Source organism: Pseudorca crassidens, chromosome 1, assembly GCF_039906515.1.
Source record: "Pseudorca crassidens isolate mPseCra1 chromosome 1, mPseCra1.hap1, whole genome shotgun sequence".
NCBI lineage: Eukaryota > Metazoa > Chordata > Mammalia > Artiodactyla > Delphinidae > Pseudorca > Pseudorca crassidens.
In genome coordinates this window covers 13,337,462-13,362,883 of record NC_090296.1, presented here as the reverse complement: position 1 = coordinate 13,362,883, position 25,422 = coordinate 13,337,462, and the positions used below count along the sequence as shown (strand labels likewise).

Below are 25,422 nucleotides of genomic sequence, written 5' to 3'. Positions count from 1 at the left end.
TTACTATTACCCAAACTGAACATCAGCACAACCCTTTTGGAGGGTCATTTGCCTTTATCTACAAAGCTTCTAAACACATACTACTCTTTGGTCCAACAATCCTAGGAAATTATCCTACACTCTCATACAGGTGCCAAGTATATGAATACAGATGTCATTAGCAGTGTTTGTAAAGGCAAAAAAAAACTAGAAACAATGTATGAGCCAGCTGGAGAGTGTGGGGATCTCAAGAGGCCTAGAAAAATCAAAACTATTTTCATAATATTACTAAGAGATTATTTGCCATTTTCATTCTTATTTTTCTCACAGTGTCTACACTGATAGTGCAACAGATTGAATGCAGAAGCAGAAAAGAACACTTAAAAAAAAAATTGAACCAGACATTATAAAGAGATTTGTAAAACTGTAAAACAGTGACATTCTTGTCACTGAATTCTTGCTTTAGAAAAGATTTTTAAAGTCTTGTTTTAATTTCTAATATGCTAAATATCAAAAGATATTTTTTATTTAAACATAAACAAAAGCTATTAGGGATCCTCAATTTTAGTACTATAAAGGTATCCTGAGGGAAAAAATCTGAGAAATGTTACTCTATGCCACCAACACTGTACTGTGTGAATTCAATATATACAGTGGAATACTACGCTAGTTTTAGATGAGATAGATCTGTATATCCTGACACAAACAGAGGCCCCAAATATACTGATAACAAGGAGATCTGTACACTCAGGAAATGGGGGGACAATGGTAAAGAAGGGGAAATGCCACTCATAACATCACCAAGACAACTACAGGTAAAGCTGTCATAGACTGATAGCAAGAAAAAGTGACAATAAAACAAACAGTACAATTATGGGTATAAACAATTAGGTCATTAAAAACGTTCCCTCCCTACTACTTCACATCTTGGTTCCTCTTGAACTTTTCTAGTATCCTGCTGCAAACCCCCAATACACCCCTATCAAAACAAAACAAACACCTCCAGGGATGGGGGAGGGTAGTTAGTACATGCAGAATGAAGTCTCATCTGAAGAGTTGAAATCGGAGAACTTAAAACTAGTGCCTGTAGTATAGATCCAGCCAGCAGACAGCTTGTTTGATTCCTAGTTCTAACAAACATACTCATACACTAAATTCATGCAAATCTTTTATAATGGAAAGATTTTACATTGGAAAAAAAAAAGTCTAGATTTCTGGCTGGGTACAGGAAAAAAAGACCCCAGAACTATCCAATCAAAGAATCAATGCACCAAGACTTATGGTTAGAAAAAAATAATACCTCTTAGGGTTGCTTTTGAATATTAACTGAAATTTTATATTAAAGCGCCTACCCCAGAACCTATCACATAACCAGCACTCAATACTTTTCTTTAACAGCATGATCAGAATATCATTTCCCTGGCATCACTATAATCTTGAATAGTAGAAAAATTAGTACTGATAACAATGATCCAGAAACACATTACAAATAAAAGGCTAACCAACACAGGCTCATTAGACTGCCTAAGAAAAACCTTCTAATATATAGTATTTAGGAAATATTCCATGAAAATTGTTGAGATTTTTTAACCTTGTTTACACAGTTTAATTTAGCTGGAAAATTCACTTGTTCAGAAGATATCAATTCCCTTCACTGGAGAAATGATAATACTATAGTTTCTATAATTTTATGGCTTTATTTTCAATACCAACCAATCAATCAGATTCGGGTAATACGGGAGTATCTGGTTTGCAGTTAAGAAACTTAGATCCTGACCTCAGTTCAGATTTGGATAAATACTTAAGGATTTCAGAATGAAGAGCTTCCAGGTCTGCTGCTCTTAAGTAAACAGTTCAATCTTACTGGCAATATACAGGCTTTTCCAGTATATTGAGATTATCAACGGTCAAAGCTAAGGGCAAGAGCTTAGGTACTATGCTTCCTTAGGAGAAAGAAAACACCATCAAAATGAATTAATGGAAGTCCAAAATCTCATGATGATAGGAGACTAGTGTATGTTTCAAACCTATAGCAGGTCTGTGTTCCAGGTCCCTCCCTCCCAATTTTGTGGACCACAGATTACACATGGCATTTAAAACCTAAAATGAAGGCTTGGGAAAAAAAAAACCTTGGTAGCATTATGTTAAAAGGTCCCACCCCTGTGTCAAGCCTTCACTACACTCCAACCCCATCAGGTATACCCAGTGTAGCCAACGACCCTCAAACTTTCAAAAGCTATCACATGCAACAGATGAAAATAAGGGTTTGGTTATCCTAAGCCTATTAATTTTCCACAAAGTAGGTCTACACAGGAGAAAAAAAGCACATTTATATCAACTTTTCAAAGTGAAATATTTCTCCCAGTACTGACACTGGGTTCTTCTTGGTAGCTAAATTTGGAGTGCTTACTATATGCAAGATTATATACTACTTACTGATTTATAAGAATAACATAAAAAATGCTGATGCTATCTCTGTTTATTTCTCACCACCGCAGCCAAAACAAAACAAAACAGACTCTCCTACCCAAACTGTTGACCTCCTTTTCTATTTATAGTAGTAGAGGCAGATCTACCTACAACCAAGTTCTACCAAGAGGAAGAAGCACAGGATTCCAGTTTTTACCATTAGCTAGCAGCACTACCTTGAACAAAACATTTCCTCATGTCTCATTTCTTCATGCCTCAAATAACAATGAAAATGAAATCTTTTTAACTTTGACTAGACAAGTCAGAATTAAAATCATTATGAAACGTAAAATATACTTCATAAAACTTAAAGTGAAAACCAAATATAAGAACACTATTCTTTTTTTTTTGGCGGTACGCGGGCCTCTCACTGTTGTGGCCTCTCCCGTTGCGGAGCACAGGCTCTGGACGCGCAGGCTCAGCGGCCATGGCTCACAGGCCCAGCCGCTCCGGGGCACGAACCCATGTCCCCTGCATCAGCAGGTGGACTCTCAACCACTGCGCCACCAGGGAAGCCCCAAGAACACTATTCTTGATGATTGGCAAAGTAATCCAGAATAAAGAGTATAGACGTGATTTTATGTTCAAAGACATCCTTCAGTGTGTGGAGAAATTCCAATTTCTTTACTTTATCAATTCTAAAATTGGCAGGTGGAGGTGGTAAAAATAATAACGGAGAAAACAAGTAGAATGATTTGAACATAAAGTGAGAGAGTAAGTAAAGGATGACATCATTACCCTCACTTCACCAACCTAACAGGGACAGCATAAACTGGGAGAAGAAAAAAAACAATACTAAGTGATCTTTATTGGAGGATGGAACTTTGCAGGTACATGGCTATGAGGTAACGAGGTAATCTACCTTCGTTTTTAAAAAAAGATATGTTCCTACAACATATCTGCCAGTAGGAACCTACTGAATAAGCATGCAATCCAGAAAATGGGCTCAGTAACTTAGTGGGACATCTCTCCTCCAAGGCTAGGAGAGCTACAGATTTGCCAAGCACTCAGCTCCAGAGGGGAAGGGCATACTTACCCAGACAGCTATGCCCTGTAACAGGGAAGACACAAATACTTCCATTCAGAAATTTCGTTCCTGATTTTTAGATAAGTGTATATGCTCCTCTAACAAGATAAATGACTCATTTTATGGAAAACCAGAAACAACTTTCCATTTTGCTCATCGCAATAAAAAGAAAATTCTCAATTATCCTGTAGTGGAAAATGAGGGAAGCACACAATAATGGATAATCCAAGCTAGCAGCCAATACAAAACTCCCACATGTGGCTTGGAGATAAACTATAATTTTAAATATCTTTAGGCTAAAAATTGTTTTCATTTTCTTTGAAATGAACCTTGAATCTAAGTATAAAGCAGCAAATACAAGTAGACAATAATATGGGGGTTTAAAACACACTATTAACAGTTAATGATGTTAATTAAGTAATTCATAATACTAGTTTCAAGTCATAGTCTAGAAGTCTTATTCAATCCCTGACACCTCTCCCCCACCTCAGTTCGAACACTGATCTTCCTTGCTTTTTAACCTAGCTATGTGATTTTAAGTTATTTAGCTTCTTTGAGCCTCAGTTTCCTGATCTATAAATATGGCTAATAACAGTACCTACACCAAGAGGACACCAGAGGATACAAGTGAAGAATCTCCGGCACACAGTAGACACTCAATAAATTTTGACTATTATTCCTATTTGGAGTTTTCCTGTTAGGAAAAAAACCCCCATAAATCGTCAAATTAAAGATTATTTACAAAGTATTTCACAAGTATCCTGGAATTTTCTAAGCCTACTCTTTGGATTTAGTTTTCCTAACAACTTATAAATTTAACAAGGGGACAGTCAGTTTATTTCAGCTTTCCCTATTAGATAAAAATGGGAAAAACCCGGATTCCTATATTATTGTGTTAGAAGAGTATGATTCCCTATGACAATATGACGTTAAGACTTAATGCTTAAAAATACTTTAAACAAAGGACTTTGTATAATGAGTCCAATTAAACACGTGATGTGAAGGTATGTCTTATTTCAAATTATTATGAGGTTTCAAAGAATTCATCTCACATCTACACGATTAACCGAACCTATAAAGCCTATACTTTCCAAGTCACTATGTAAAAAGTTTTCCAAACAAGCAAAAACATAGAAGTTAGAATAGTTGGTTACTATATGATAGTCATACAGAAAAGTACACTAACACTTCACATTCAAACTTGTATTTTAAGAGACAAATAATATAGGCCTCAGAAAAATTTACCCAATGTGTTCAAAACCCTTTAAATGCCTCCAAGGAAAAATAATTTTTCTCCAGTTTTAAGTTATTTTGGGGAGGCTTATAAAGTAATCTGTGGGCAATATACTCCAAGTTACCATTTTTCTTTCAATTCAAATTGAAAAGCAATGTCCCTACAGTCTTCAATTACAGAATGGTGAGTCTTATTTGTTTTCCGTGGAATTGGAGTTCTGGGTAGGAAGTCCAATTAAAGGTCCTTGAAATGAGTTTGTAGTAATTTAGATACAGACCTACAATCGTAATAAACTCAGTTAGCTACCATAAAATTATAGGCTATCGTTACAAGGCAGATTTTCAAATTCAGAAGGAACTATTTTGAAAAAAGTTTTACTTGATGTGAACATTTTAAGGGAAATTCATAGTACGCCACCGGAGGAAGTGGCAATCCCTAAACTGCGTTAAGTCTTTAAAAATGTGAAACACTTATCTTCAATCAACGTGGTCTTTGAACTTGAAGGGCTGTTTCAAAATATGTGAAACACACGCATCCCTAGGGCAGATTCGAAAGGTTTTAAAGGTTTCTGCCAACTTCTCCCCACCTGTTAGCTGAACCAAATTATGAATATACATTTAAGCAACGGATAAAATGCTCGGATAAAATGATTCCAAACTTGCAGGGCGTTTACCCAGTGAAACTACACACAAAGTTCTGCCCTTCTAACGAAAAAGACAACTAACGCTGCGGGAACACAAATCTCTCTTCCCACGGCAAAGAAGCACTTCCTCTGCCGAGTGCAGAGTTGCCAGATCCAGAACCAGGGTTGCCAACCTACAACAGGATCGGAAAGATGCAGCAATGATACGTTAAAAAACAAAAAAAAAGAAGAAGAAAAGCACAACAAAATGTTTATGCTCCAAAAAGTTAAACAGCTAAGAACTTTCTCAGCTCCGAGAAAAGTTTCATGGCTGCTTTACAGACGCTTGAACTAAGGCAGAAGATCGGTTTGATCAGTAGCTTTCTCAAGGTCACTCTTGTGCAAAGTAACTGCACGGTCCGGGCTCCCGCTCCCAGGCCCCCGACCTCTGCACACGCCCCGGCGGCACCGCTCAGACGCGCCTGGCTCCGCCCGTGCCCGCACAAGTGCGACGGGGCACTCAGAGAAAGAAACACTTGGAGCGCTCTCCGGGCAGCTCCGGGAGGACAGGGGGGCCGGGGGCCCGTCCTCCCCCGAGGCGGCGGCCGCCGCGGCCCAAGCCGCCGCCTCCGTTCCCTCCGTCTTCTCAGGCAGAAGACCGCTAGCCCCACAGGACCGGGCAGGTGGCCCAGGGGCGCGGGCGAGGCGAGGGTCCCGCCGCGAGGAGTTCACTCACCGTCACTCTCGGCCCTGACAAGCAGGGACATGCCCTTCAGCCGCTCCACGTAGCCGGACGACACATGCCCGGTGCCCCGGTCGTCCCACTGCCGGTCCTCGTTGAGTGTGTAAACCTTCACCCGCCGCCGGGTGTCGGTCATCGTGCCGCCCGGGGGCCGGGGCAAAGGCCCCGCCGGAGTCGCCCGGGAAGGGGGTCCGGGGAAGGCGGGAGCCGAGGCGAGAGGACGCCCACGAGAGGAGGGCTCCCCGGCCTCACTGCCGCCGCTGGCCGCCCCGGGGCCGCGCTGCCGCCCTCATGGCCCGCCGCCGGGCCTGAACTCTGGCCCCCGCCTTTCCTCGCCTCCGGCTCCTCGGCGCTATTGTCCAGGCCCGGCGAGGCCGGCCGCCCCGAGGGGGCCACGCAGCGCTTCGCAGCCTCCCGCCCCGCCGCGCTAGGAACTCGCGGCGCCGTTCACTGCCCTGCTCCCGCCTCCGCCATGATCTCCGTGAAGCTGCTTCCCGCGCCGCCGCCGCCTCCTCAGGCCGCCGCCGCCATGTTTTCCTTCCTTATACCTGGCCCTGCCACCGCAGCCGGGGACTGCGCTCCGCTCCCCTGCTTCAAATGTCCGAAGCCGACCGGCGCCTGGTCCTGGGGCAGCTGCCACCAGTACGCGGGAGACTCCGAGAGCCCCCTGGCGCACGAGCGCTCTTGGCTACTGGGAGTCCTTTTCCCTCCGCCGCTGCCGCCGCCGCCGCCTCTTCCGCTGCCGCCACCGCCTCTTCCGTCGCCTCTTCCGTCTTCCTCACAGAGCCAAAGCCGCCGCCATCTTGGTTCGCCCCTCAATAGCGGCGCGCGGGGCCACCCCGGTAGCAGCTGCAGGGGCGGCCCATTGGCCCCACCATTTAAAGAGACAGGAGGGAAGCCGCGAGCCTCGCAGCGGCGGAGGCCTCGGACGGAGGCGGTAGGCGGGTGTCGGGTTGCCGAAGTGGCGGGAGCGCAGGGAGTGGAGGACGCGAAACGCTGGTCGCGCCGGTGACGGACCGAGGCTCCCTCCCGCTCCCTGCACGGTACTGTCGTGCGAGCGCGGGGCGTGTGTACGTCCGTCGCTCCCTGTGTTCGTCATCAGCTCCGTTCGGGATTCGAAAGGGGAGTGGAGCCCGCCTCCGGCTGCTGATCCCTGAGCTGGTCTCTGCGCGCCGGGCGCTTGGCGTCTCCGGCTCTGGGTCCGCCCGCCGCCTACCCGGGTGGCTCGCTGTCCAGCCTTCGCTCCCTGCAGGCGTCGGGCGGCATCGGCCTGGGGCTTTCCTGCGGCGCGCCCGCCTCCGCGAGTGTGCTGTTCGAGCCGCCTTTGGGGCTGGACTGGGCACTCGGAGCGCGGAGGTCGGTGGCGCCGGAGCCTCGCAGACTCAGGCCTTTCTCCTTTGGGAAGAAATTGAGAAGTTTTCGGGAAAGACCGCAGGTTTGGCCGCAGGTCCTGGGAGCTGCCATAGGGCACGCACCGAGATGGGAGTCTGGAAACTTGGCACAGTTTTCTATTTCTGAGCGTGGTACCAAGCCTGAAGTGACGAATCTAAAACCTCTCCTTAAAATAGCTGCTACCTCTTTTTTCTCCAGAATTGTTATTTTCTAGCTCTTCATGTTGCAAAAAGAACTTGAGGGGCTTACAAAAACCAACGGGGTACTGTATAAATTCTCAACGTTCACTGTTAAGCACTGTTAATCTTCACAGAGGAATGTCGTTCCCATTCCTATCACACAAATGATAGCCACCATTTGGGGGGCTTTTACTCTTTGCCACGCCGTCTAGGTCATTGCTGGCCACTGGAAACAAAATGTGAGCCGCGTATGTAATTTTACATTTATGGTAGCCGCTTCTTTAAAATGTTTGAAGAAACTGCTGAAATTTGTTTTTATAATGTATTTTGTTGTGTTTAGAAAAAAATGTTGCCTGCCATTCCACTTCTACAAGATTCCAGCCATTAGCCACTGCAGTGGCTCACGGACAGTGCACCCTGAGGGGAATTCAGGAAGGAGAAAAACAGGAAGCATTCTGTACTTTGGATAAACTGACCCCTGGAAAAATAAGATACATAGCTAAGGAAAAATTTCAGTGACCCCGAGATTCTAACATCTTCCCAAACGTAGAAAAGCACTAAAATCATTGAGATGTCTGTTCTTTGTGATTAGCAGTAACCTTTTCATGCTTGACTACAAATGTTTTTCACAGCAAAAAAGTTCGTATATATTCCTGGCTCCTCCCTGACCTCTATGGAGCAGTTCCTCAGAGCTATCCGAGAGGCTGTCTCCTAGGCTATAGCCCTCAGTAAGGTCCCAGAACAGAACTTAACTCACAGCTTTTACATTTTGCCTCTTTATTTCAGTTGACAGTTTAATGCGATATCTTCAATATAAAATGAATGAGATATTTTGAATTACTTTTTTTTCATACTAAATTCAAACTGTGATGTGTACTTTACCTTTAGTGTAAATTTCTATTTGGATGCTGAATTTTCATTGGAAATACCTGATGCGTATTTAGGTTTCACTAAATTTACACTTGAAAAAGTAGATTCACATATTAAAGTTACTTGAAATATACTTACCTTTTTTCCAAAAATAAACTTTAATTAAACTTTAATTAAAATTAAGTAAGGTTTAAAATTCAGTTCCTCAGTCCCACTAGCCACATTTCCAGGCCTTAGTACTGAAACCGAGCAGGACCCTATGGGGCTCCTGGCCACAGAAGCCTTTCTGTGTCCCCCGTTCCTTGTTTGTAAGGAACAGACCCCAGGTTCTATGATCTTCCCTGAGTCCCAAAGGGCAGATTCAAACAGTTGCTAATCAGGGAAGGGAGGGGATGCAGAGACAAGGGAAGAACAGCCGAGAAAGAATAGTGCAGCCTTGGGGCAGGATCCTGGTTCTTCAAGGGATGCACATAACAATATCTTTAAGCTCTTTATAGATCTAAAACCCCTAACAAATGGAAGATGTCAGGATTCTTCATTCCACGGAAGACCACCTGAGGCCAGATTAAAGGAACCAGAAAAGTTCATCAAGAGATTACCTGAGACCAGATGAAAGGAGTGCAGTTCCTGCACACACCCTAATCTTGTCAGCAACCCCATCTTTGAACCATTGCTATAAAACTCCTCACCAAATCCTCCCGGGTTGGGACACACAGTTTTCGAGGGGAGGAGCCTACTGTGTCCCCTTTTGCCTGGCAAAAACAACAAAGCTATCCTTTTCTACTTCACTCAAAACTCTGTCTCTGAAATTTGATTAGGCACCAGTGCACAGAGACTGAGTTTTTGGCATCATTACCCACATGTGGCTACTGGCTACCATTTTGGCAGGTTCACGTGCTTAATATTATCAGAAATCTTGCCAAACCTGCAATGTACAGTATTTTGAATTATACCCATCTATTCAGACAGAAGTTGGAACCTTCCTCCCCTACCACGTCAAATACAAAGAAGTGCTTACAAAGAACAGCCTGAGGCGTTCATCATTTACAAAAAAAACTGGAAAATTATAAAAACAGAGTAATTGTTTTTTTCTAAAAAGTAAGATGCAATAATTTCAAGCATATGGGCATGACAGCAATTATGTCTACTTTTGACACAGACATCTTTAAATGTATTCACATGTTATTACTTATTCGATCCCCAAACCAAACATGAAGTAATTTGTGGGGGGAAAAAAACATACTTTATTTTATAATATCTTTTTAAGGTAAATTAAACAGCAGGGTTTATTAAATGGCAAAAAATTTAAATTATATATACAACTAATAATAATTATGTTTAAATGAACTTTTTAATATAATCTTAAGTAACAGTTGAGTTGTATTAGGGTTCTACCAGAGAAACAACCAGTAGGATACATCTACAGGGAGAAAGAGATTTCGAGGAATTTGCTTATATGGTGGTGGGATCTGGTTAGGCAAGTCTGGAGGTACGTAGGGCAGGTCAGCAGCAGGCTGGAAGCTCTTGGGCAGGAGCTGACAAGTGCAAACCACAGAATTTCTTCCTCAGGGAACCCTCAGTTTTGGTGTTAAGGCCTTTCCACTGATTTGGATGAGGCTCACCCAGATTACTGAGGATAATCTCTTTTACTTAAAGTCAACTAATTGTAGATGTTAATCACTCTAAAAAGTACCCTCACAGCAACACCTAGATGAGTGTTTGACTGAATAACTGGGTACCATAGCCTAGCCAAATTGACAGCAAAACTAACCATCACAGTAATAAATAAATACCTTAATTTATAATCACTTAATCATATGCCATGTGCAAATGGTGATACAATTTAAGAAAATTCCTAATGGGAGGTTGCAAATCACAAAAGGTTGAGATACATTATAGTGGTCAAGGATGTGGGTGTTGGATTGTGAGTCCAGGTCCTGCCTGTTAGTAGCAATGTGATATTTGCAAGTTTCTAAACCTCTCTACCTCCTTTGCTTCACCTGTAAAATAGGAATAATAATAACTTCTAAGGTTGTTGTATGGATTAAATAAGATACTGACTCCTCCTGTGCTCTAAATGTAAAGCTTTTCCCCTGAACCCTGTACCTTCACCTACATACATAACATAAATTTATAAAATACGCAGTGGAGTCTATTCATTGCACAATATTTATACCTACTCTATGTTACTTACCTTTATCCATGTCACAGTCATTAGTTTTATAGTGTTACCTCCTTTAAACTAAAAACCCTGGAGAGAACGGACAAGGATGCTGGATTATGCACTGCCCAACTCCAGAATGCTCCATCCCTATAGATGACCCCCATGTTAGGCCATGAAGATAATGGTGTCTGTGTGGGGGGAAGGGCACAGCACCAATGCTGGAATTGTTGAACCCTAATTGTGGTTCAGCCAATAAACTGGTGGCCTAGGATAAGACACTTAACCTCCTTGGGCCTCAGTTTTCTAATTCCGATGAGAAGATCTTTAAGGATACTTCTAGCTTTCAAATTCCATAAGTGTGGAGCAATGATGGTAAGAATAATAGAAATTATTAAATTCTCCCCATAAAGGCAATAAGAAGATGTGGGGTGTGTGTGTGTATGTGTATGTGTGTGTGTGTATATATATATATATATATATATATATATATATATATATATATATATATATATATAGTGGAATACTACTCAGCCATAAAAAAGAATGAAATAATGTCATTTGCAGCAACTTGGATGGACCTAGAGATTATCATACTAAATGAAGTAAGTCAGAAAGAGAAAGACAAATACCATATGATATTTATATGTGTAATCTAAAATATGACACAAATGAACTTACCTATGAAACAGAAACCAACTCAGATATAGAGAACAGACTTGTGTTCACCAAGGGGGGGTGGGAGAGGGATGGACTGGGAGTCTGGGATTAGCAGGTGCAAACTATTATGTATAGAATGGATAAAGAACAAGGTCCTACTGTATAACACAAGGGAACTATATTCAATATCCTGTACTAAACCATAATGGAAAGGAATACAAAAAATAATATATATATAACTGAATCACTTTGCTGTACAGTAGAAATTAATACAATATATAAATCAACTATACTTCAATAAATTTTTTAAAAAATTCTCCCCATAAATGCAGATGCTCATATGAGCATACATAAGCATTTTCATGACATTCATGAGCATTTTATTACTAGCACCATGTAATATAAACAGCTGAAAATAATCAGAAAAAACACTCAGCAGAAAAATGTTCCATCAGTCATCCATTTTGTTCTAAACTATTTTCATAAGTTAGATAAATATTTAATTTGCTATATAATACTTCTGAAAAAAAATTAGTTTCTCGTATCCTACCCTCAACATAATGTAATCATGAACAAATCAGAAAATGAAGGTAATTTTAGATAAACCCTGTAGCAACAACAGACTTTGACCAGCTGAGAACTCACTACCACCCACAATTCATTTCTTTAAATATAAAAACTACCTCACAAAATACTGAATAGCAACTCTTCATGGGTTAACAAGCAAAACAATTATTAAATTTATTAACAAAGAACAAGTTAAATTGAAAACAAAATTCCCTAAGTCTGTCATTCAATTAGCGTGCTTGGGGATCATTTAAAAAATCTTGAAAGATGAAGGTAGTTTGTCCTCTCTCTTGAAAAGCTTTTAACATGAATTCCATATGTGTTTATTATTCCTTTCCATCAAAAATTTGATAAAGACAAGCCCTCCCAGAAGTACAGCTGTTGTAGCAAGATAAGCTTTCCTGCTGGAAACCCAATTGGTACTTCATTGACATCTGTATTAAAGGAGCAAAAATCTGTGATGTTGCTTAATTTTTATTAACCAACCAAGAGCTTCATTCATGTTCAATTGTCAATAAATGTATCAGTCTAGTCCTAGAAATAGTCATTTATGTGTGTGCCCCAGTGAATAATAATATAAGCAGGATAAATAGAAGTCATTATTTTACTAATGCTATATATTAAAATGAACAGGTGGGTAGCTTAAATATTTGGGTACGTTTTATTTTTTAAATTTTATATTTCTATTTATTGGCTGTGTTGGGTCTTCGTTGCTGCACGCAGGCTTTATCTAGTTGCAGCGAGTGGGGGCTACTCTTCATTGTGGTACGCGGGCTTCTCATTGTGGTGGCTTCTCTTGTGGAGCAAGAGCTCTAGGTGCGCGGGCTTCAGTAGTTGCAGCACACGGGCTCTAGAGTGCAGGCTCAGTAGTTGTGGCGCACAGGCTTAGTTGCTCCGCAGCATGTGGGATCTTCCCGGACCAGGGCTCAAACTCACGTCCCCTGCATTGGCAGACGGATTCTTAACTACTGGGCCACTAGGGAAGTCTTGGGTACTTTTTAATTTCAAAGCTTCCCCCTTCACTCCAATCCAGGGAATGCCCTGCTACCAGAATTACATGTTTGATATACATATCCCTATATACAGTGATATATAACAGGGGTCCCCAACCCCTGGGCCGCAGGCCGGTATAGAACCGGGCTGCACAGCAGGAGGTGAGTGGCGGGTGAGTGAGCGAAACTTCGTCTGCTACTCCCCATCGCTCCCCATCGCTGGCATTACCGCCTGAACCATCCCCCCTCCCCCACCCCTGCCCGTGGAAAACTTGTCTTCCACAAAACCGGTCCTTGGTGCCAAAAAGGTTGGGGACCGCTGATATGGGATATGCTGGAAACTCTTCAGCAGGTTACTATTTTGCCTAAAAGTTCAAAGGATGAAACAGCATCTCCCTTCATGATCTGTTACTTGCCCCTTGAATTTTAACACCACTCCAGGGATGTTGACTGCTTCTAGTTCCCTAAATATTAGTTTTTGTTTTGTGTCTTAAGCCTTGTGCCTCTGTCGAGAATGTTCTTTCCATCTTGTTTCCTTTTAAATCCTGTATAGGTATCACCTACTCTGTTAGACCTCCCCTGACAGCTTCCATCCCAGACAGCCTTAGCCATCCTCTCTTTTATAACACTCTGTGTCTTTTCAATACTTAAACTATCACCTGTGCACTATTGGTTTATTAACATGCTTGATTCTTCTACTAGCTTGTGAAGCTCCTTGAAGGCAGGACTTTCTCTTATTCTTATGTATCTCAATGTCAAGTACATTGCCTGGAATTTGGTTAAGGTTCAGTAGATATTTGTTGAACTGAATGCTAAACTGTCTAATTAGGAAGGTCACCTAGTAATTGAGCACAGATTAGCTACAAGAAAATAAGTGTTAAACTAAGGCAAAGGTCATGCTGAATGAACACAGAAGTTGTGGTAACATTGATGATTGCAGGGGTCAGAGAAGAGTTTTGTGGGAGAGGCAGCATTGGGATGAGATTTGAAGAGTTTGATGTCAAAAGAATGGGGAAAATAGCATCTGAGGCTGCAGGATTAAGAGAAAAAATATTTACAGCAAGGAGATATGAACATGTATGGAAATTCAGGAAACTGTAAGCAGATCAGCATGGCTGGGGAGCCCAAACTGAGGGAAAGTAGGAAATTAGGCAGAAAAGGGAGTTTGGGCCAAGATTGTGAAAGCCTGAAATGTCATTTGGATATTTGTTTGGATGCCATTCTGAAGATGAATGGAGAGACATGAAAAGTTTCTGGGGCAGAAAAGTGACAGGATAAAAATCTACACTTTGAAAAAACAAGTACATTTACAGTAGCATCGAAAAGAATAAAATAGGAATAAACTTAGCCAAGGAGGAGAAAGACTTGTACACTGAAAACTACAAAATATTACTGAAAGAAATTTTAAAATACATAAGTAAATGGAAAGATATCTCATGTTCATTGGTTGGAAGACTTAATATTGTTAATATGACAATACTACCCAGAGCAATCTACAGGTCCAATGCAAGCCCTATCAAAATTCTAATGCCTTTTTTGTTGTTGCAGAAATTGAAATATCCATCCTAAAATTCATAGGGAAGCTGAAGGGACCCTGAATAGCCAAAACAGTCTTAAGAAAGAATAAAGTAGGAGGACTCACACTTCCTTATTTCAAAACTAACTACAAAGCTACAGTAATGAAAACAGTGTAGTACTGGCATAGGACAGACATCCAGACCAACGGAATAGAATAGAGAGCCCAGAAATAACCTCTTGCACATATGATCGAGTGATTTTCAACAAGGATGCAAAGACCATTCAATGGGGGCGTGGGGGGATGGCAGGGTGGGAGACAGTCTTTTCAACAAATGAAGAAGAATGAAGTTGGACATGTAAAAAGATATCCACATGTAAAAAGAATGAAGTTGGACCCTTACCTTACACCATATGCAAAAATTACCTCAAAATAGATCAAAGACTAAACACAAGAGCTAAAACTATGAAACTCCTGGAAAAGAACTTAGGACATGACATTGGATTTGACAATGATTTCTTGGACATCAAAAGCATAGACAACAAAAGAAAAAATAGATACATCAGACTTAATAAAAATTTAAAACTTTTGTGCAAAGGATACTACCAAGAGAGTGAAAAGGCAACCCATAGAATGAAACAAAGTATTTGCAAATCATATCTGATAAGGGATTAATGTCCAAAATATGTAAAGAACTCCTACAACTCAATGACAATAACAAAAAACATGCTATTAAAAAAAATGGGCAAGGGTTTGAACAGATATTTCTCCAAGGAAGATATGTAAATGGCCAATAAGTACATGAAAAGATGCTTAACATCACTAATCAATAGGGAACTGGAAATCATTGCAGCTCTATTTACAATAGCCCGGAGATGGAAACAACCTAAGTGCCCATCATCGCATGAATGGATAAAGAAGATGTGGCACATATATACAATGGAATATTACTCAGCCATAAAAAGAAATGAAATTGAGCTATTTGTAATGAGGTGGATAGACCTAGAGTCTGTCATACAGAGTGAAGTAAGTCAGAAAGAGAAAGACAAATACCGTATGCTAACACATATATATGGAATTTAAGGAAAAAAATGTCATGAAGAACCTAAGGGTAAGACAGGAATAAAGACACAGACCTACTGGAGAACGGACTTGAGGATATGGGGAGGGGGAAGGGTGAGCTGTGACAAAGCGAGAGAGAGGTATGGACATATATACACTACAAAACGTAAGGTAGATAGCTAGTGGGAAGCAGCTGCATAGCACAGGGAGATCAGCTCGGTGCTTTGTGACCACCTGGAGGGGTGGGAGGGAGGGAGACGCAAGAGGGAAGAGATATGGGAACATATGTATATGTATAACTGATTCACTTTGTTATAAAGCAGAAACTAACACACCATTGTAAAGCAATTATACCCCAATAAAGATGTTAAAAAAAAAAAACACAATCAGATACCACTTCACACACGTTAGGAGGGCTATTGTTGGCCAGGATGTGAAGAAATTGGAACTCTTTTGTGCATTGCTGGTGGAACTATGAAACGGTGCAGCTGCTATGGAAAACAGAATGGCATGTCCTTCAAAAAATTAAACAAAGAATTTACCATATGATCCAGCAATTCTACTTTAGGTATATACCCAAGAGAATTGAAAGCAGGGACTTGAACAACTATTTATACATCCTTGTTTGTTGCAGCATTTTTCACAATAGCCGAAAGGTAGAAACAACCCAAAAGTCTATTGACAGATAAATGGATAAACAAAATGTGGTGTACACATACAATGGACTATTATTCAGCCTTAAAAAGGAAAGAAATTTTGTCATGTGCTACAACATAGATGAACCTTGAGGACATCATACTAGGTGAAAGAAACCAAACACAAAAGGACAAATATTGTATGATTCCACTTGTATGAGGTACCCAGAATAGTCAAATTCATAGAGATGGAAAGTAGAGTAGTGGTAACTAGGGGCTGGGGAAGGTGGGAATGGGGAGTTATTGTTTATTGGGTACAGAGTTTCAGTTTGTGATGATGAAGAATTTCTGGAGATGGATGGTGGTGATGGTTGCACAACAATTAACGTACTCAATGCCACTGAACTGTATGCTTAAAAATGATTAAAATAGTAAAATTTTATGATACATATATTTTACCACAATAAAAAAAGTCTACAGTTTAGAAGCTGAATTCTGGTGACACTGTTGAAGATAGATTGAAGAAGGTAAAAACTGGAGTCTGGGAGGCCTGCTTGCAGATTATATAATAACAATCAGAGTTTCTCAGGAGGGTCTACATCAGCACCAGGGCAGAGTAATGGAAAGAGAAGGGTAGTTACAAGGGCTATTTTAGATGTACAATCAATAGGAGTTAGACACTAACTGAATACTGAGGTGGAGATGAGTTATGGATTATCAAGGTTTCTAGGTCATATGACAATAAGAACATAGGAAAAGGATTGCAGGAGAAAATTTGATAGGTATCTGTGTCATTTATAAAATATGAAATCAATTTAAATTAAAGGAATATAAAGCAATCATTTGCCCCTTTATCTAGATGCAGTGTGGTCAACTCTTTCTGTTCTGGTTTATTTGTACTACCAACGCTCATTAATGTGGCTAAGAGCCAGGTTCCAGATTTGGACTGCATTTTGCCACGTTTTGTTCTTTCTGTCACTAAATTTCATGACATCCGAGGTACAAGAGATAAGAGCTTTATCGGATGAGTCTAAATTCTATATTACTTAAATTATGAGATAATCATACATACAGAAAAGTATATAAACATAATATACAGTTTATTGAGTAATAATAAAATGAAAAACTGTACCACCATCTAAAATGATCTCAGAAATACTCTGTCACCCTCCCCCTCCATCTTCCCTCAGGAGGATGACTTGTTCCTTTGCTTTTCTTTTTAGTTTTACCTCCAATGTACGGATTTCAAGCAATATGCTGTTCAGATTTGAAAACTGAGTAAGAAGCACAAATTTAGCTGTGCAAAGAAAGAGGACAAAAGTGCCACTGTTAGACTCAGTCGTTGCTGTGGACTAAATGTGTTCCCCCCAAATTCATATGTTGAAGCCCTGACCTCCACAGTGTGACACTATTTGGAGATGGGGCCTTTGGGAGGTAATTAGGTAGTTAAAGTGAGGCTTTCATGGTGGGATTAGTGCCATTATAAGAAGACACAAGAGAGAGCTTGCTTTCTCTCTCTGTTCTCTGTCATGTGAGGACACAACCAGACATGTGCAAACCAGGAAGTAGGCTCTCACCAGACAGGGATCTGTTGGCACCTTGATCTTGGACTTCTCAGCCTCCTGAACTGTGAGCAATAAATGTTTGTTGTTGAAGCCACCCAGTCTATAGCATTTTGGTACAGCAGCCCGAGCAGACTAAGGTCATCATAGTCTGCGGGCATTAAATGGATTCAGGTTTCCTGAAAATTCAGAAGGGCCCTTTTGGGGAATTCAGGGAGCAAGGCTGTGAACGATTCTGGGAAATGAAAGATTTCCATTTGGGGGGCATCTGGTGGGGTTGAGCAGGGGCCAGGTACTGATGCCTGACATGAGCACAGTCATTTTCTGCTCGTAAGTAGACTATGGTCTAGCTCTAGTCCTCCTGTATCCATGCCCTCTCTTTCTTGTTTTACCCTCTGGTTTTGGTAGACCACATTCTTCGGTAGCTTCTTGAAAAAAGTTCATGGGAAGGGAATCTTTTTTGAAACTTTTGCATATCTGACTCAATATTACTTGAAGGTTTAGTTCAGTATCGAATTCCAAGTTGGAGGTAATTTTCTTTCAGAATTTTGAGTGTTTCACCATTGTCGTCTTGTTTCTGGTGCAACTGTTGCAAAGTCTGGAGCCATTTTGATTCCTAATGCTTTGTATTTTTTTCTCTCTGGAAGCACAACTAAGTTTTGAGGTAATTTGCTACATAGCAATAGTAACTAGGACATGTATTTGCTTGGGTAATTGATTCTAAGCTCAAAGAGATGGGGGTAGTAGTATATTTTCCAAGGATAGAATAGATGGGATTGAAATAGTTTTGCATTTTTAAAAAACTTCCTTCTGATATGCTTCTTATCTCTTATGGAAGAACTCTTTACTTAAGTAGATACAGTCACTGTATGAAATGGATTTTTGAGCACAGTCTATATCTCAAACGTCTGACTCTGGTTCCGAGATTTGATTTGGGAAATATGTATCAGATCTGATTAAACCAACCTTATAGGGACTGTATAGATATTTTATACTATACTGAAATTCTGTGGTATCTTTTTCCCCCCTTAGGTGGTCTCAAAATTTCTGTTTAGTTAAACTTAACTTTTATTTATACAGGTATTATTATTATATTTCTATTTGAAGTTGGATCAAAGGAAAAAAATGAAGGGAGTAAATATGATAAAGAATGAGAATAGGACTTTCCTGTGATCAATGACTAAACGAGAACTCTGTGTTTTCTCTGAATGGCAGTTAAGAGTCAGTGTTACTTTCTCAGGCTGATTAAAACTGAGAGCCCGGGCTAGCAAGATCAGTGTGGGAAAGGGGAGAGTTGAAGGATAGTTGAAGCTGAGGTGTCTTAGCTAAGGTATCTCAGAAAGCAGAGTCTGAGACAAAGACTTGGGAATGAGTATTTTGTTGGGAAGTGTGATCTCACGGAGAAAAGCAATGAAGAGGGGTACAAGGCAGAAAAGGAGAAGCCAATATGGGGAGGTGTTAGCCAACATGGCCACTGCTGTGCGTGGATGATTGCTTGATCCTACAGGGCCATTGGTCTGAGGGGAGAGATGGAAAGCATTTATTCATTAGCTCCCATGTCCCTCAGTCAAAACTTTACCCCATGGAGTGTTAATTCCCCTACACTTCTGGGTTTTGCCTACATGAGCATAGAGCAGGTCATCATGACATCCCCACGTTACAGCATCAGAGAGGCCCGGGGAGGGAGGTGAGAAGCATATGATACAGGGCTATGGTGAGGCTGTTAAGTTGCATCTGTGGGAATGTGATGAGTGCCCAAGCAGCACTGGTCACCACAGTAGTGCCTGGAATAAGAGAGAGATGAGTATGAGAGTATGCGGGGGGGAGGGGGGACTAATCTGAAAACATAGTTAATAAGTGGAAGTTTTCATATTGAATCATGAGACCCCTGAGAAGACTTTCCCCCTTTCTAGGCAAGAGGTGGCAGACTTCTCTGCACAATCTGATCATAAAGGGAAAAATTTTAAAGATGCTAAATCACTGGGATTTTCAACAAAATGGTCTAGCTAGGTCATTCCACAATGCATCCACAGTTGACAAACCCAACCCATTCGCATAATTTCCAAACAGCTTTTTAGTTTCTTACTCTTAAATATGAGTAGAGATCTCAGGCCCACAAGAGAAAAGCTCATAACATGGCCTACGGATGCTGAAGCAACAAGCAAGCAGGGAAAAGCAACTTGGAGGAAACAGGAACTATTCTTAGAACAGGAAATTTCTAAAAACCTATTAATATCCTCAGAGATAGAGGATGTGGAACCTATGAAACAAAAATGGGGTGCTTTTAAAAAGGAACATTCAGAGAACAAAGTATAATAACAAAAATTCAATAGATGAGTGGGAAAGAAAAGTTATGACTATCTCCTGAAAGTAGATCCAAAGAACATGTATAGGAAGAAATGATAAGAAAATCGGAGGAGCTTCCAGAAAGAACAAAGTGTGAATATTAGGAGTTACAGAGAGAACAGAGAAAATGGAAGGAAAATAATTATTAAGATTATTGATTCAAAAAGATTTCCCAGAATTGACAGACATGAGTGTCCAGACTGAAAGGCCCACCACGGTGTCTGACCCATAACATGCATATAGAGCAAAACCAAAGCACATCATTACAAAATATCAGAACCCTCGGGACAGCAGAAAGATATTTAAATCTTCCCACGCAAAAGAATCAGGAAAAATAATGGCATTCGACTTCTCAACAGCAATACAGCAAACTAGGGAACAATAGAGCAATGCTTTCAAAATTTGGAGGAAAAATGGTTTCTAATATAGAATACTATACCTAGCCAATCAAGTGGAAAGTAAATAAAGACACTTGCAGACATGCAAGATCTCAGAAAATTGGCCACCCATATATTTTTTCTCTGGAAGCTACTGGAAGATGTGCCCCACCAAAAAGAGGTATTAAACTAATAAAGCGGAATATATGGGAGCCAGGAAACAGAAGATCCAGCAAAGGGAGGTTATGGGGATAAACTAGTGAAACGTGCATCGAAAACTAAAAGCAGGGGCTTCCCTGGTGGTGCAGTAGTTAAGAATCAGCCTGCCAATGCAGGACATGGGTTCAAGCCCTGGTCCAGAAAGATCCTACAGGCAGTGGAGCAACTAAGCCGGTGTGCCACAGCTACTGAGCCTGTGCTCTAGAGCCCACGAGCCACAACTACTGAGCCCATGTGCTACAACTACTGAAGCCTGCACACCTACAGCCCGTGCTCCGCAACAAAAGAAGCCACCACAATGAGAAGCCCGTGCACCACAATGAAGAGTAGCCCCCGCACGCCACTAGAGAAAGCCCGTGTGCAGGCAGCAAAGACCCAATGCAGCCAAAAATAAAAAATAAATTAAGTTTTTAAAAATCTTAAAAAATGAGAAAACTAAAAGCAAGAAAAACAAAAAGATTTTCAGAGAAGGAAAAGAAACATGGCTTAGTTGTGAAAGTGGTTTACATTGTTCAAGTAATGTAAACAGTGAATAATGATCTGACTAAATTTTGATAAAACTACAGTGGGGGGTGGGAAGAGTGAGTGTTAATGTATGGTGGTCATGGTGGGGCTCATGAGAAAGCTAAACCCCCTTTTCCACTGGTGGAAAGTTAATAGATTATAACTTTTTAAAAAGTGGAAATAGGGAATTCCCTGGTGGTCCCATGGTTAGGACTCGGCACTTTCCCTACTGAGGGCTTGGGTTCAATCCCTGGTCAGGGAACTAAGATCCCACAAGCTGCGGGTGCAGTCAAAAAAACACAAAAGTGGCAATAAAAGCAGGTTTTTTAGAAATACAGGGGGTAAATATTCACACAGCTAAAAGAATTTTATGTGGTTGCCTCTAAGGGAAAAGAAATGGGCATCTGAAATTACCCGTGAAGTTATTTACTAAATGTCTATTTGGTGGAATCCCCTGTTATTCAATTGTGATTAGTCTAAGAAATATTGCTCTCAAGTTTATTGACAGTGTAAGTGCTTAATCTTCACTCTTAAAATGTTAAAGTTCATTTTAAAAATTCATTTGTAATATTCACTTAGTATCCAAAATATATAGTACAAGCTGTTCTACTTATGATTCTAGCAGGTATTGTGCAGTGTTTAACCACGTATAATGACAAGATTATCTATTTGTTTAAAAGTCCATTGGGTGGATTTAAATGATTCTGCTGAAGAATAATGTTTTCCCTGAAAATAAAAAAAAACATTCTACATCCTAGGAAATGGCTATTGTAAGCGGCATGAGAAGATGTTTTGGTCAGTGAGAATAGTTGGGTATGTATTTAACCAACTGTATTATATTAACCAGATTATGATTATGGGTATAATTATTTAATTCTTTTTTGAGATATGAAGAATTTTGAAAGCACAGAGAGCAAAATAATGATGCTACCCATACAATGAAAGGGGAATTTTGCGTAACGCCCTTACATTTGAATTGAGACCTGGGATGCTGGTATTTACACACTGATGAACTCTGTTAGAAACTTTTATTATCTTGAGGGATAAGAATGGCCTTTGGCAATTTGAGACTTTTGGCTCATAGCTGCTCTAAAACTTAGATTGACTTGAAGTTCAGTGTGCTGGTTACTCTCCATCTGGCTGCTCCTCCCAGCCACATCCGTTCTTTACCCTTCCCTTCCCTGCTCTGTGGCCTGTGGGGCCGATCTCCATGGAGTTTTTTACCAGGCTCTCTTGCCCTCTGGCTTCTTGCTTCTGGTTGGATTCAGTCCGCAGGAGGAATGGCAAGAGACTGTTGAGGGGGAGGAGATGCGAGGAAAAAGTGAATGTGTTATTTTTTCTCTTGTTTTCTTATTGCCTCGTGGCCTCAGTTCTGTCAGGCCCCACATCCCAGGAAAAAATGGCTTGTTGCGGATGGAGTACAGAGATATATAGTGGACTGAGATGGTGCCGGAAAACTCAGTTGGACCCAAATCCTGAAGGCCTCTGTTTTGGATTTTATTCTGAAGGGTACAGGGATTTATGAAAGAATTCCAAGGGGGGGGTTCCTATTTATAACGTAACTGTCCCAGACCAGACAAGAAATGGCAAATTATAGAATTAAAGCAGTTCTGGTGAGTATAGAGGGGAAGGAATAGATTTCAGGTACTCCTATCACTCCCAGGAAGGAAGGTATAAGTGGAGGCCTGTAGGGAGGCTGGAACTCCCATCTCCACCCAGCAGTAATGAGGAGTACCCCAGCTTGGATGTCACAGGAGGCCAAGTGGGAACCTGGACTTTTACCTCCACCTGGTAGTAACAAGGCACCACTCCTTCCTTCTCCTGGAGTGGAGTCAGAAAAAAGCAGCCAAAAGGAAGGCCTAAAGAATATCCAGAGTCCTATAACATGTTAACCAAAATGTCCCAAATTAAATGGAAAAGTCATTGTCATCCCAAGAACCAGGTAGAGCTCAAATTGAATGAAAAAGTACATTCAACAGATGTTAATACCAAGGTGATAGAGATGTTAGAATTATCTGAGAAAGATTATAGAGTAACCATCATAAAAATGCCTGAACTAGCAATTACAAACATACTGGTACAAGTGAAAAAGTAGAAAGTCACCCAATATGAAACAGATCATTGGAATAGCTCTATGATTATTAAGCCCTATGAACTTGTAATTAAAATCTCCTCAAAAAGAAATCTTCAACCCAAGAAACTAGGGGTTCACTGGAAACTTCCTCTCAAGAGCCTTAACTTAATCACAACTTTGGGCATATAAGATAATATTCACCCTTTTGCCATATAAAGTGATATTCATGGGTTCTGGGGATTAGGATGTGGCCATATTTTGAGGAGCCACCATTCAGCCTACTACCTGTAGCCATAGTAATCAAGATGTGTGATATTGATGCAGAAATAAACATAAAGATCAATGAAACAGAACAGAAAACCCAGAAACAGATGCACACAAATGAGCTCAACTGATGTTATACAAAAAGCAAGAAAACCACTTCAACAAATAGCGCTGAAGATTTAGAACATCCATGAGGGGAGAAAAGAGCCTCTCTCCAAGTTTCACACCTTATTAAAAGCTAACTCAAAATGGATCCTGTACTTTAAAATGTAAAACTATGCAGCTTTTAGCAAAAAAACGTAGGAGAAATTATTTGGGACCTAGGAGAAGGGAAAGAATTATTGGACTCAACTCCGAAATCACAGCTTATAAGAGGAAAAATGGACAAATCAGACTTTATCAAAATTAGAACTTCCTCTCTGACAGATCCTGTTAACAGAATGAAAAGATAAGCAACAGACTGGGAGGATTTATTTGCATACCACGTTATCTGACAGAAGATTTTTTTTCTAGAATATACAAAGAATGCTCAAAACTCAACAGTACAACACACACACAATCCACTTAGAAAATGACCAAAGATATGAACAGACATTCACCAAAGAGGATATACAGCTGGCAAATACACGAAAAGATGTTCAACACCATTAGCCATTAGGGAAATGCAAATTAAACCCACAATGAGATATCATGTGCACCTAACAGTGACTAAGATTAAAAAATAGTGACGGGCTTCCCTGGTGGCGCAGTGGTTGAGAGTCCGCCTGCCGATGCAGGGGACACGGGTTCGTGCCCCGGTCCGGGAAGATCCCACATGCCGCGGAGCGGCTGGGCCCGTGAGCCATGGCCGCTGAGCCTGCGCGTCAGGAGCCTGTTGCTCCGCAATGGGAGAGGCCACAACAGTGAGAGGCCCGCGTACCGCAAAAAAAAAAAAAAATAGTGACAACACCAAATGCTAGTGAGCATGCAGAGAAATAGGATCACTCATATATTACTAGTGAAAATAGTTTGCCATTTTCTTAAAATACTAAAATGAAATATGACCCAGCAATTGCACTCCTGGGCATTTATCCCACAGAATTGAAAACCTATGTTCACACAAAACCTCTACACAAATATTTATAGAAGTTTCTTTGTAATAGTTAAAAACTTCAAACAACCCTGATGAAATTTTATGGGTGAATGGTTAAACAAACTATAGTTTTTAAAAAAACCCTCAAATCTGTCTAAAAACCAAGTCATACCTTATTAAAAAATTAACTCAAAATGGATCAGGGACTTAAATGTAAGATGTAAAACTATAAAACTTCTAGCAAAAGACATAGGAGAGAAAAAAAAAGAGAGAAAAAAAAAGACATAGGAGAAAAATCTATAAATTGGACTTCAAAATTAGAAACTTCCTAGAAAAATTAGAAACTTCCATGGTGTACCATGGAATACTGTGCAACAATGAAGAGGAATGGACTATGGATACACACAACAGCCTGGATAAATATCCAGAGAATTATGCTGAGTGAAAAAAGCCAAAGGATGCATACCCTATGGTTCCATTCACACAACATTCTTGAAATGATAAAATGATTGAAATGGAAAACAGGTTAGTGGTTGCCAGGGGTTGAGGAGGTGGGCATGTGTGGAGCTGGAAGTAAGTGGGTGTGGTTATAAAGAGCAACAGGAGGCATCCTTGTGGCGATGGAAATGTTCTGTATCTTAACTGTATCCATGTCAATATCCCGACTGTGGTATTGCACTATATATAGTTTTACAAGTTGTTTCCTTAGAGGAAACTGGGTAAAAAGTACTTGGGATCCCTCTGTATTATTTATAATAACTACATGTAAATCCATAGTGTTCTCAAAATAAAAATTTTAATAATAGTATTATTATGAAGCAAACAACTGTGTAACCACCCTATATAGTTGGCCAGCATCTCAGAAGCCCTCTGCCCACCTCATCCCATTCAAAATTA

The 25,422-nt window shown here is 40.6% G+C and overlaps 1 protein-coding gene across 3 annotated transcripts in view; it reads right to left on the bottom strand.

Moving 5' to 3' along the window:
* PPP4R3A (protein phosphatase 4 regulatory subunit 3A) overlaps nucleotides 1–7,337 on the bottom strand; it is a 38,561-nt gene extending 31,224 nt beyond the window's left edge. Inside the window, exon 1 of one of the 3 annotated variants that reach the window (XM_067727638.1) lies at nucleotides 6,068–7,337. In XM_067727638.1, coding sequence (XP_067583739.1) covers nucleotides 6,068–6,209 — 142 coding nt within the window. In that variant the 5' untranslated portion in view covers nucleotides 6,210–7,337. The remainder of the gene's footprint in view (nucleotides 1–6,067) is intronic. The other 2 variants (XM_067727631.1, XM_067727648.1) reach the window with 2 other exon arrangements.
* Nucleotides 7,338–25,422: the final 18,085 nt, after the last annotated feature.